At 45.4% G+C, this 13,049-nt stretch overlaps 1 protein-coding gene across 5 annotated transcripts in view; it reads right to left on the bottom strand.

The window, feature by feature from the left end:
* Window positions 1-13,049, bottom strand: part of LOC139542228 (formin-like protein 3) — a 49,129-nt gene that overhangs the window by 8,329 nt on the left and 27,751 nt on the right. For 4 of the 5 annotated variants that reach the window (XM_071347412.1, XM_071347411.1, XM_071347414.1 and 1 more), the window contains exons 4-18: window positions 12,802-12,885; window positions 12,118-12,264; window positions 8,995-9,103; window positions 8,647-8,723; window positions 7,713-7,806; window positions 5,395-5,580; window positions 4,928-5,077; window positions 3,857-3,958; window positions 3,137-3,521; window positions 2,336-2,419; window positions 2,010-2,134; window positions 1,540-1,742; window positions 856-1,159; window positions 534-614; window positions 113-242 (exon numbers count right to left, since the gene is read on the bottom strand). In XM_071347412.1, coding sequence (XP_071203513.1) covers window positions 113-242; window positions 534-614; window positions 856-1,159; window positions 1,540-1,742; window positions 2,010-2,134; window positions 2,336-2,419; window positions 3,137-3,521; window positions 3,857-3,958; window positions 4,928-5,077; window positions 5,395-5,580; window positions 7,713-7,806; window positions 8,647-8,723; window positions 8,995-9,103; window positions 12,118-12,264; window positions 12,802-12,885 — 2,261 coding nt within the window. The remainder of the gene's footprint in view (window positions 1-112; window positions 243-533; window positions 615-855; window positions 1,160-1,539; window positions 1,743-2,009; window positions 2,135-2,335; window positions 2,420-3,136; window positions 3,522-3,856; window positions 3,959-4,927; window positions 5,078-5,394; window positions 5,581-7,712; window positions 7,807-8,646; window positions 8,724-8,994; window positions 9,104-12,117; window positions 12,265-12,801; window positions 12,886-13,049) is intronic. The other variant, XM_071347415.1, reaches the window with a different exon arrangement.

The following is a 13,049-nucleotide window of genomic DNA, read 5'->3' as shown; positions in this document are numbered from 1 at the left end:
CGAATATCAAGCCTCCTCATTTCTACTGTGCTTCACATGAACTGTCTTCTTCATACAGTCAGAAGAGGAGTCCCAGTCCTGTCTCGTGAGGTCTATGTAGCTGTGTACTCACCTGCAGCAGCTTTGTCCACAAAGTGTAGTTCGTTGAAGAAGTTAGCCAGCTCTGGATACTTCTCCTTGACAACCACAGCTATGTAGTGGAGCAGAGTCATCTTCCTGTCTGTAGACTTGGTGTCCAGCAGCTGGGGGAGAAGAGGAATGCATAGCAGCCAAGCCTCTTTTATCACTCTTGAAACAAGTGTATAATTGTAGCCTTGTATAATTAATATGGAGATAAACTGAGCACTTAAAACTGAATACATGGCCAGAATACATATCAACCAAGGCCCTTCTCATTCTGGAGGAGTACATCTTGAAAAAAGTCTAGCCCCTTGTAACTAATATGAAGATACAGTCAACACTTGAGATGCCGCTTGAGGACTTGGAGAGAGCACCTCTCTAGAATGTTCTCCTTTGTTTCGTTCAGTACTCACCAGATCAAGACTTTGTAGCTTGAAGCCATACACAGAGCCTCTCTTGCTGCTGTTCATGTAGTTTCCCAGGGCTAAGATGATCTATGAGCGTAGAGAAAGCAAAGAATTACAATCTTGGCGCCATAAAAATGTGGCCAGGGTCACGCAAAAAACAACAGAGTTTTCTAAAATAGTTGTTGCACTAAGAACCATTGCCTGAAACTGACAGATGATTTTAGTGTTAAGAAACTCACCACTGATTGCTAAAACTGAAACGACGCTTGTCATCCAAGTCAAACTACTTTAATCCCCGATGATGGAATCCAAGAGAGAAAAGCCTTACCTCTAGCATGCGTTTTAACTTCGGTGAAGACTTGACGGACGCGGATGCTGCGATGATGGCGTTGAGCTGCGGGGTTAGCATGCTGACGTTGTCTGAGAAGTTCCCTACGAACGTAATGATATTCATCCTCTGGGTGAGCCGTTCGATCTTGGAGAAGAAGAGCATGAATCGGTCCTCGTCCGTCAGCGCGTCCAGCGGTCGTCGCTCCCGCTCGTACTGACGCATCGTCTTCCCCTCTGCCTCTGTGGGAAGGAACCGCATCAGACACTCCACGAAGTCCACCGGCAAGGCCTTCAGATCAAAGCTATAGGGAGAAACAGATAGTAGAGGTTGCAACACTGACAGGTTAGAAACATCAGAAACTCCAATAAGTCCACCGGCAGTGCTTTTCAGGTCAAACCTGAGTAGAGAGACCTTGCATAAAGCATCAGAGGGGGAAGACAGGTTAGAAACATCAGTGCTAGAACTGGAAACGATGCAACATAGAACCACATGGTTGGGCCCTTCGGAGTATGGTTCCTCTCTAGGTTACTTCCTTCTCGGGAGTTTTTCCTGGACATTGTTTGTTGCTTGTTCTTTGAAGGTCCAGGCCGGGTTACTGTAATGCACTTTGTGACAACTGATTTGTTGACGTAAAAATACATTTTGATTTGTGGAGAGCGAGGTATAGGTTACAATACGTACCTCTGTATGGCTTTGCAGATCTCCTCAGTGCTCTTGTTGGCCTTCCTCAGGGTGATGGCCAGGTTCTTGGAGCGGTTAGCGTCCAGCAGGCTGACCTTGTTGGCAGCCTTCTGAGACACTTTGGTCTTGGGGCCACTCAGGTCCACCAAAGGACCCTGGGCCTTGGTCTTAAAAAGCTCCTCGAACTTCTCCACATCCAGCTCCTTTAGACAGACAACACATACCACACACTCAGTCAAACGTGATACCTCAAAGCATGTACATCTTCTATGAAAAATACCTGTTTTAATTAGGAGTTGTTTTTTGTTGTTGATTGCAACAAAACAGGGCTGGTTTAACTATCTGTATACAATGAGTTAGGAGGAGGGCCTTGAGGGCCTATTTTCCTGACCACGCGACATGACACGGAACAACTCGGGCTCAAAATGAAGAGAGAAACTGTCAGGTTTCTCCTGGACTGGTAGACTCACCTCTAGTACTCGTTCATCATCTATCTCGCTGAAGACCGTGCCGTTGATCTGGTTGGGTTTCAGCGCGGTCCAGTTGAATATAGGCAGGCGGAACTTGGTCTTGATGGGCTTCTTGATCCTGATAGCTGCAGACCGACATTATTACATAGAATATCAGGACAGCCATTATATAGAAAATCATGCACATTACCATCACACAATCAGACTTGTATCTTTTCGACACATTCTATACTCCACCCTAAGATCCTTTTTAGTTCAGATGAACCGTAGTGGCACCATAGCAGACGTGCAATGCATTGTATTTGGAGGCTGGTGTTAGCTCTTACCTGATAGGCCCATATTGAGGATGAAGTTGGGTGTAGTTCCTGGTAAAGGCGGGGCCATGGGAGGTGGGGGTGGAGCATTCGCTCCTGTGGAATAGAACACAAACACTCAGTCAGCATCGACCAATAACGGCGAAGTCTGGGCAGCTCTATTCTCATGAGCCGTAGTCCATACGCTTGGGATTTGATGTCTGTGAGAGGCTAGTTCAGGCATGCTGTACCAAATCAATACGATGAATAGAAGATCATTCATAATAGTGGTTTCTGATTGCATACAGTAGTGTTGTGCGTCCATCCAGCTGTTTCCTTGTGTGTGTGTGTTTGCGCGCACAGCCTGTCAGCACCTTGATTCACAGTGAGGGAGGAAACACCCTAGCGTTTCCCTTTCCTGTCTGGACGGGCGGGGCCCGGGCCCTACTCTGACCAATCACCTGGCTGGGCACAAAAGGGCAACGAGTGCAACTCTAAAATAGATCTGCCCTCATAGACCTATGTCCCCCATGTCCCTTGGGACTCGAGTGACTTCCTCTCTCTTACATACATGTATGCCACACACACACTGTTTAGCACAGACAGTAATACCCTTTCCACACTACAGAGCCGAGCTGTACTGGCCTGGTTACACACCCACCATAGTTTGTGCTGTAAAGTATTTATTCTCAACCTTTTCAGTGGGCTTTGGAATTTGGAATGGAAAAGGGTGGGAACCCCTGCAATGAAGGACAATGTGAAAAGAAAGCCAACACGTTATAGTTGGAGTCGGCACAATGATGTGAAATAGTATAACTGATCATGGTACTGTACCTAAAGCAGAGGGCAGAGGCGGAGGAGGCGGAGGAGGGGGAGGCGGGGGAGGAGGTGCTTCACTGGCTGATGGTAGACTAGTCCCTGGTCCTCCTGGTCCTCCTGGCCCTGTTACTCCTCCAGGCCCCACTGAGAACCCTCCGTTCTGCCCAAAGTCACCCAGAGGCACCCCCGGACCTCTACTCCCTCCTCCTCCTCCACCACCCCCACCCAGGGGCTCGATGGCGATGTCCCCGTCCGGCTTCTTGCGGAGGCGGATGGTCCCCTGCTGTTCCATCTCCAGCAGGCGCTTCTCGATGTTGAAGCTCCTCTGGAAGGCAGCGTCCTTCTCCTTGATCATCCTCCTCAGGGTGTGGACTTGGGTGTTGGTCGACTCGTACGTCTCCTGTTGGGTCAGAACACCAGGGGGAGACAGAGAGAAATGACTCTATGATGACTCCACAAACCATACAGGATCATAATCATTCCATATCCTGCCGATCAATTTTCTATAATAGCATTCTTGCTAGAGCATAGTTAATCAAACGTTGATGTTATTCTGCCACGGCCGTACATATACTCAACCAGGTGTAGTAAAACAACATATTAATACAACATTAAGACGCGCGAAGACACAGCTACGGCTGTGCTGAATCATCGAGGGTACATTTGATGATGTATATGAGAAACGGAATGGTAATTTGATTCCGTATCATAATAGTGATCACCAGCTTATCTTACCCGTATTACGTGGAGATCCTTGTCCTTCTGCAGGAGCTGCTTCTCCAGGTCAGCCACTTTCGTGATGGTCTCATTCTCCACCTCCAGCAGCTTCTCTGTCACCTAGTACATGGTGGAGAGGATGAAGAGGGTGAGCAAAGAAAGAGAAGGCAGCAGGCATGGAGAGTGAAGCAGAGTGAGTGGAGAGATGGAACAACAGGGATGGAGAGGGAAGCAGAGTGAGTGGAGAGATGGAACAACAGGGATGGAGAGGGAAGCAGAGTGAGTGGAGAGATGGAACAACAGGGATGGAGAGGGAAGCAGAGTGAGTGGAGAGATGGAACAACAGGCATGGAGAGGGAAGCAGAGTGAGTGGAGAGATGGAACAACAGGGATGGAGAGTGAAGCAGAGTGAGTGGAGAGATGGAACAACAGGGATGGAGAAAGGGATAGAGGGGAGAGGTGAATTAAAGCGTTGATTCAGTAAAGTCCAACTCGGGCATCTCGCCCAGTTCCACTATAGCCCTCTATCTCTCTCTCTCGTGTACTATATTCGCCACAGCATCAATAAGAAATGTGATACGCTTTGCAGCATGACACAGCAAGTTCAAGTGAGGCTGACATGGCCTAGCTAGCTTTCACTTTTGAAATGGGATAACATGCTGTACAAGTAGTAAAAGGAATTCTCTGGGAATGCTCGCTCTCCTCCTCCCCCGTAATTCCTGGCCCCTGAAAGCCGGGTTTGTTTTGAAATTCTCCAGATGACGGCACGTGTGCCTCCTGACCTTTCTGTGTTAGAAAGGGGTCCTTGGAAGAACATGGTGGATGGTGTACTTCACATTACTGCCTGACTGAAATAGCAGAGGAGACCCAATCCGACCGGATAATGACGTACCTGACTACGGTACTTCGTAGAACTCTTTTCATGTACATTCGTCAGTATGGAGAAGGACAAATGTTCTATAAAATTCCGTGCTAATAACAACTGCAAGACTCATCGCCATGTGCGTATTTGACCTATAACCCATTTGAAAACATTCCACTCCTGCACAGAGGCTTAGCGGGTGGTCTGGTCAGTCTTGGGGTTCTTACGTGGGACAGGTGTTCCTCCAGTTCCTCCACCTTCTCCAGAGCCACGTTCTTGGTCTCTGCGTCCTCCAGCAGGCCGCCCACATCAAACACATTGTCCAGGTAGGCCTGAATCTGGACTGACAGCTTGTCACTCTCTGTGTACTTGGATTTCTGTAGGGAGAGAAGGGGAGGTTCAGGTTCACATTTATGAAGGTACCGTAGAAGGCAACGTTTTAAGGCATCTTGGAAAAGGGGACATGATGTAAAATGGCGATTATTTTTTTTCTTCTTTTTTTTTTGTATATATATATATATATATATTATTTTTTTTTACTCCCTGCCTTCAAATGCTGCCTCAAAAGGCATGAGACACAGCCTACAGTATGTATGGCTCCTTGGAGACTTCATTCAAGGAATGCTGAAGGAGATGTTGGGACAGGTCAAATTAATACATGATTATTATATTGTATTCATAGCGTCCTCCTTACCTCCAGGTAGTCATCTAGGCCCAGCTTAGTGAACTCGTACTGCAGGTGAACCCTGAAGTTCATGTCTTCTACTGAGTGGACCATGATGTTGATGAACTGCATGCAGGCCACCATGAAGTCAATGTTCCCATCCTCCACATGGAAATAGTCCATCAGCTTCTCAAAGCGATGCTTCTCCTTGCACACCTGAAAAGGAATAGAAACATCGGGAATGAATACACCCCTGATCACACGCAAACATTTCACTTTCATAGCAGCCACATAAAAACAGCATGATCACTTAGCTCGTTGTATATATAATATATAATTCCTTCTCACAACTATCTACGCACTCTCCTCCTCTCACCTTTACCCTTCACTTGTGGACTTCAGTGCACAACAAATCAGCTGTCTGTGACCAGGCGAAAAAACCTTTCCAAGCCAAACCTTCATATCATAACCGCTTCACACAGCCTACATCGTTGTCACGTCATAGTCAACTTAAACTACTAGAACTAACGCATTAGTAAACCTGCTACAATCATGCAGTACAGTGTACAATCTGAAAGCAGTTTAGCAGTTACAGCGGCTGGCCCTGGTGGCAATAAATTAAGAAAATCTTGACTTCGAAGAGTTCCAGTGTTGGATAGCCATAGCCAGCTAGCTAACATAGCATCCCTCTGTTTGAGCTAGGTGTTTGAGTAAGCTAAACTAGCTAGCTGCATTTACTAGCTAAGTGAAAGTTAAAAAAAATACAACCAATCAGTTTGCCCCCCTCACCTCATACATTTCTCTCTCGCTCTCTCTCTCTCTCCATCTTCTCCTTAATTTTTTAAGAAATGAATTTGCTCCAAACTGTAAAAATATTGTCTTTCTCTCTCTTTGACTCAACTACTCACCACGTTTCATACACTGCAGTGCTAGCTGGCTGTAGCTTATGATTTCAGTACTAGATTAATTCTCTGATCCTTTGAATGGGTGGACAACGTCAGTTCATGCTGCAAGAGCTCTGATAGTTTGGAGGACGTCCTCTGGAAGTTATGATAATTACTGTGTAAGTCGATGGAAGGGGATGAGAACCATGAGACTCCTAGGTTTCGTATTGACGTCAGTGTACCCAGAGGAGGACGGAAGCTAGCTGTCCTCCGGCTACACCATGGTGCTACCCTACAGAGTGCTGTTGAGGCTACTGTAGACCTTCATTGCAAAACAGTGTGTTTTAATCATTTATATGGTGACGTGAATATATTTAGTATAGTTTTATCTAAAAAGGATAACTTTTTAATGTTTCAATATTTTTATTTTTATGAAATTCACTGAGGAGGACGGTCCTCCACTTCCTCCTCTGAGGAGCCTCCACTGATCGTGACCCATGCCAAGGCTATGGGTGTAAGCAGAGGTCAACACACTCCATCTGCAATGAAAAGCCCTCCTAATTATTGGAATTCTTGGGAAGGGAACAGAGTAAAAATAAGGCAACGGGATAGAGATCTCGCCAGACTCCCACACACACACACACACACACTGGAGACAAAGAAAACAAACAGGCTGATTTCCCAACTTAACATCTGATTTAAATACAGAACAAAATCCAACCCCTCATTCCATATCAGCATTCTTTAGCCTAGAGTTGTTGTTTTGTAATTTATACTTAATTGCTGCACAAATATGGCTATAAACCAGATCTGCGTCCCAAATGGCATCCTATTCCCTATATAGTGCACTACTTTTGACCAGAGGAGGCCCTGGTGGCAGTTTTGGGCCCTGGTGCCCAAAACTGGTGGCGGAACATCTTAGCTATAACGTTTCAGTAAACACTCAGCTGTCATTATGATTGCATTTTGAAATCCCACCACAGAGTGGTTGGTTCACACATTGTTGTGACTGGGTGGCTGATAGGAGTATTGCTCTATGGGGTTCTGTGGTGCTCTGCAGGTTGCGCACAGTAATCGGCTGATTCCGGCGTTAAGACGACTATACAGGCTAGAAACTGAGAGGCTAAGCAAACCTTTGTGATCCACTCACTCCCATTGGGAAATTGATCCTTATCACGGTTGCCTCACATCTGCTGGCTTAATGATATTAATAGCCCCAGACATAGAATGGTTCTGGGCTTTGCCTAACAGGCCTACCAGGGTTCAAATACTATTCATTTTCTTTCAGATACTTTGAGCATTTCATTGAGCCTGCCTGAAGAGCCAGATGGGCAGGGTTTGCACTTTTGGGATTATTCTGTTGGTTTTATTGTGCAAGCGTTCCAAGTATTTGGAAAAAAAACAAAATGGTGAATTCAGCCTACAGTAGCCTAATACTGAGGTTATACTAAAGTAATACTTCACCTCTTTGAAGTTGTCGAATGCAGAGAGTATGATCTCATGGCCTCCTCTAACCAGACACACTGCAGCCAGCAGCTCCAGCACCAGGGCTTTTGTCCTGTCAAGACAGAATATGCTTGTTCATAGACACAACGTTTATATAACAATGCATTACGACTCTGGTAATCCATGGCTCGACCTGTACGTGGTTCAAATCCAACTCACTATGACTTTATTATAACGGCATTTAATATTATACTTCGTTAAATATTAGCCGTCTTCTTTTCACCGGTGCAAAATGTAGTCAGCAATTGATAACCTAAAGCACTAAATAAATACATAGCAAAGCTGAAATTCATAATTCTATACTTTGAGGTTTAATACCCACAGAGGAGCCGGAGAGAGGGGCTTGTCACGCTTCTACTAAAAGGAGGTCATTATGAAGTGATCAGCTCCACGCTTTAACACTGTAATCCCTCTATACCAAACATTCTTCTAACACACTGCATCTATAACAGGCCTTCATCCAAAATGGCACCCTAGTCCCTACGCAATGGCTCCCTATTCCCTTCGTAGTGCACTACTTTTGACCGGGGCCCTACGCAAAATTAGTGCACTAAATAGGGAATAGGACCCCATTTGGGATATACGGCAAACCATGCCTTTACCAGGCTGGATGTATGGTTCTCATTCCCAACATCAGAGAGAAGCCGATGGGAGCCCCCTTAGAGAATGAGGAGCGTATCATATGAACAGGCTCATCAAATGTTCCTCTATTGTCTGACCCACCCTTAAATCTCTCAAGCTGCACAGGTGGTGGAGGCAGGGGTAGGGCCTGAACTTGAAATGGTGATAGATACCTGCACACTGTTGTACCCTGCACCTCGAATCAAAATCAACCTAGAGTTACTGGACGTGTGTAGTAACAGCTTCTAAATAGAGCCTGAGATCTGCTTACCGTGAGTTCTTATTGTTCAGACTCAGGGCAATTTCGTTGACTGCGTGTGCGTGGGACATGACCAGGTTGAAGCCATACTGGAGAGAGAAGGTAACGATAGAACAGGATGTGGTCAAAGAGAATGCTGCCAGTGCATAGAACTGGAACACTGCCTAGATTCACTTTTACTGTGGCTTGTACAGGAAACATCTGCAACAGAGACTCTTGACATCTTTAAAAACAAAATTGCATTTATGCTTTACCGTTCTGTCCTAATGCCACTAGGGAGAACAATAGGTGTTTTAGGTTGCTCTGTGTATTATTGGTAACATGGGGGTGGCTTTGATAGTGGATATCCACAGTCAGTACCTGGTAGTTCATTATGGCTCGCAAGCACATGATGCAAACGTGCACGTCGTCCTTCTGGCTCACAAGTCTTGAGTTCTTGATGGTTTTGCTGTTAGGTGCTGTGCCATAGCTGCAACAGAGGGCAAAGGTCAACAACTACAGTGGCAAGAAAAAGTATGTGAACCCTTTGGATTTCTGCATAAATTTGACCTAAAATCTGATCTGATCTTCATCTAAGTCACAACAATAGACAAACACAGTCTGCTTAAACTAATAACACACAAGTTATTGTATTTTTCTTGTTTATATTGAATGTTTAAATGATGTATTCACAGTAGGTTGGGAAAAGTATGTGAACCCCTAGACTAATGACCTCTCCAAAAGCTAATTGTAGTCAGGAGTCAGCTAACCTGGAGTCCAATCAATGAGATTTAGTTTGGAGATTTTGGTTAGAGCTGCCCTGCCCCATTAAAAAAAAACTCACAAAATTTGAGTTTGCTATTCACAAGAACCATTGCCTGATGTGAACCATGCCGCGAACAAAAGAGATCTCAGAAGACCTAAGATTAAGAATTGTTGCCTTGCATAAAACTGGAAAGGGTTACAAAAGTATCTCTAAAAGTCAGTCCACGGTAAGACAAATTGTCTATAAATGGAGAAAGTTCAGCACTGTTGCTACTCTCCCTAATAGTGGCCGTCCTGCAAAGATGACTGCAAGAGCAGAATGTTTAATGAGGTTAAGAAGAATCCTAGTGTCAGCTAAAGACTTACAGAAATCTCTGGAACATGCTAACATCTGACGAGTTTATGATAAGTAAAACACTAAACAAGAATGGTGTTCATGGGAGGACACCACGGAAGAAGCCACTGCTGTCCAAAAACATTGCAGCACGTCTGAAGTTTGCAAAATAGCACCTGGATGTTCCACAGCACTACTGGCAAAATATTCTGTGGACAAATGAAACTAAAGTTGTGTTGTTTGGAGAAAGGCACAGCACACCAACATTAAAACCTCATCCCAACTGTAAACTATGGTGGAGGGAGCATCATGGTTTGGAGCTGCTTTGCTACCTCAAGGCCTGGATAGCTTGCTATTTAAGTTTATTAAGACATTTTGCAGTAGAATGTAAGGCTATCTGTCTGCCAATTGAAGCTCAACAGAAGTTAGGTGATGCAACAGGACAACGACCCAAAAGACAGAAGTAAATCAACAACAGAATGCCTTCTGGAGTGGCCCATGACCTCGAGCGGTTCACACCAGACATCCCAAGAATATTGTGGAACTGAAACAGTTTTGTAAAGAGGAATGGTCCAAAATTCCTCCTGACTGTTGTGCAGGTCTGATCCACAACTACAGAAAACATTTGGCTGAGGTTATTGCTTCCAAAGGATGGTCAACCTGTTATTATATCCAAGGTTTCACATACTTTTTACACCCTGCACTGTGAATGTTTACATGGTATGTTCAATAAAGACATGAAAAATGATAATTGTTTGTCTGTTATTAGTTTAAGCAGACTGTGTTTGTCTATTGTTGTGACTTAGATGAAGATCAGATACAATTTTATGACCAATTTATGCAGAAATCCAGGTAATTCTAAAGGGTTCACATACTTTTCTTCCCATTGTACATATTTTTATTCAATGTTTATCATACAACAAAAACAACTTGTGAGTCCACTTCATTCTTAACAGCTTTTGATTCCACTTCACTTGGCTGATCTAAATACAGTACAGTACAGTATCTGACATTCATGTGACTGCAGGGTTTGTGTTCCATGCCCCTAGCTTAAAGTGTGTCAAAGAGAGATCAGGCGGGGAAAGAGACCAGAGAAGGCCCATGTGGTTACAGAATGATGCATTCTGGGACGAGGTGAAGCCGTTGGTTTCTTGCATGACATCCGTTTGTCCCCAGACTGAGGTCTGCTTGTTACAGAACAGTCTCTCCTCCACATCCTCTTAGCTCTCTCTCTTTTTCATCTTTTCATGTGTCTGTGTTTTCTGCTTGTCTTACCTTTTTGTCTTTTTTGAAAACTGAATCATAAGTTTCTCAAGCATTTCTTCCCGTAGTAAACCAACAGACATGGTTTACTACAGGAATGTACATTTTTACATTCTACAGACATTCTACAGACATGTCAATTTTTGTCTGTTGACAAAAAAATATATATATATATTATTTAAAAATCGTATACCCCTTTTTCTCCCCAATTTCGTGGTATCCAATTGGTAGTTACAGTCTTGTCTCATCGCTGCAACTCCAGTACAGACTTGGGAGAGGCGAAGTTCAACAGCCTCGCATCCTCCAAAACACAACCCAACCCAACCAAGCAACAATGCCCACTTAACCCGGAAGCCAGCTGCACCAATGTGTCAGAGGAAACACCGTACACCTGGCGACCGTGTCAGCGTGCAATGCGTTGGCAGGAGTCGCTAGTGGAACCAGCCTACCAGCCTAACCCGGACGACGCTGGTCTGCGTCAGAGCCTGGACTCGAACCCAGAATCTCTAGTGGCGCAGTGGTCTAAGGCACTGCATCACAGTGCTAGCTGTGCCACTAGAGATTCTGGGTTCGAGTCCAGGCTCTGACGCAGGGAGAGCCTGAATAAAAATATTCTAATCTCAAAATGATTCAGGTTTATGTTTTGTGGTACATTTATATATTTCTTATTCCTATCACACCCTATTTTTTCTCCTCTCTCTGTGTGTGAAAAGCTCACTAGACGGAGAATCACAGAGCAGGAGGCCCACCTGGAGCTAGACAGTACAGGACAGTGGAACACACCTAGAACGAGGAAGACCATCAAACATGTAAGGAAACGCACAGTGCAGGGGTCAGAAATCACCTCTCTGTCTCTGTCCCTGTCCTTGCAGATCGTTTAACCCACAAACCCCTGCAGTGAGGTCGGGAGTGACGAATCATTCATCACTCTTCATCGATCCTTTCACATCCTCTCCAGACCCAGACCGCTCTACATCATGGCATCATCGTCATAGCAAACAACTGGCTGACATGCTAACATATGTTTGTATTGCTACCTGACATGCTAACATGCTAACATACGTCAGGGCCAGGGGGTTAGATGAGCGAGGCACAGTAACAGCAGCGACAGCAGCAGCAACGCGGTAGCAGATGATACGTACCGGAGCACAGACTGGCGCGCCGAGCGGACCAGCGTGTTGCAGAAAGGCTGAGTGCCACTCTGGTGTAGATCCTCTATAGACCTACTCCAGGAAGTAGCCTTGTCCAGGGAGCCCTCCTCCCCATTATCCAGACCCTCAAAATTCAACCTGGGCCACGGACAGACAGATAGGCCGACGGACGGACGGATGGACAGACGGGTAGACAGATGGATAGACATACAGATGATGGACAGACAGAGGTCGAGGTAGATTAGGTTAGGAATGCAGCTCGGTAAAAGGTCAAAGGTTATGTTATACAGAAGAACTGCACAGTAAAACGCTGCACAGTCAAGCTTAGTGCAACACAGAGTTGACAGGCTCAGTCATTCCCATTCAGGCCCATGATGTGCCAGCATGGCGATATAACAGAACAGACACATGGTTCCCAATCAAGTCCAACCACTCATTCAGTCTGCCAAGTACGCAGCATATGGGGCATACAAGCACATTCAGGCACATTCAAAGGAACACAATGCTATAAGGAATCCATCCAGTTTGCTGTTGCCCCTTTTCACAGACAGTGTGACCTTAGCTCCTATCTGTTGGGATCAACACTTCTCGGATCCAGTACCAATCTGGTTGGGTAGCGAACTACCTCTAGTCTCTTCTGAAGAGATGTGCTAAGCTTAGGGCGTGTGTACTCACATGACAGCACACTGTGCAAAGGAGAGGTACTCCACCAGGATATCCAGACCTCTGTTTTCATCATTGAGGAACTCCCGGACCCACCTGGGTGACATGGGACACAGAGAGGGGTTAGCAGGGCAGAGTATTCAAGGCCTAACACCCTTATCTGCTAGTCACGGATCATCCCTAGGTAGGGCCAGGACTTTTCCCCCACATGACCTGAACAAGGAAAAACTCTGGGCATTACTCCATAGTTTTTCCTGGTG

The sequence above is a fragment of the Salvelinus alpinus genome, chromosome 17 (genome assembly GCF_045679555.1).
Source record: "Salvelinus alpinus chromosome 17, SLU_Salpinus.1, whole genome shotgun sequence".
NCBI classification, from domain to species: domain Eukaryota; kingdom Metazoa; phylum Chordata; class Actinopteri; order Salmoniformes; family Salmonidae; genus Salvelinus; species Salvelinus alpinus.
The sequence above is the reverse complement of the archived record's forward strand: the minus strand, read 5'-3'. Positions and strand labels throughout refer to the sequence as shown.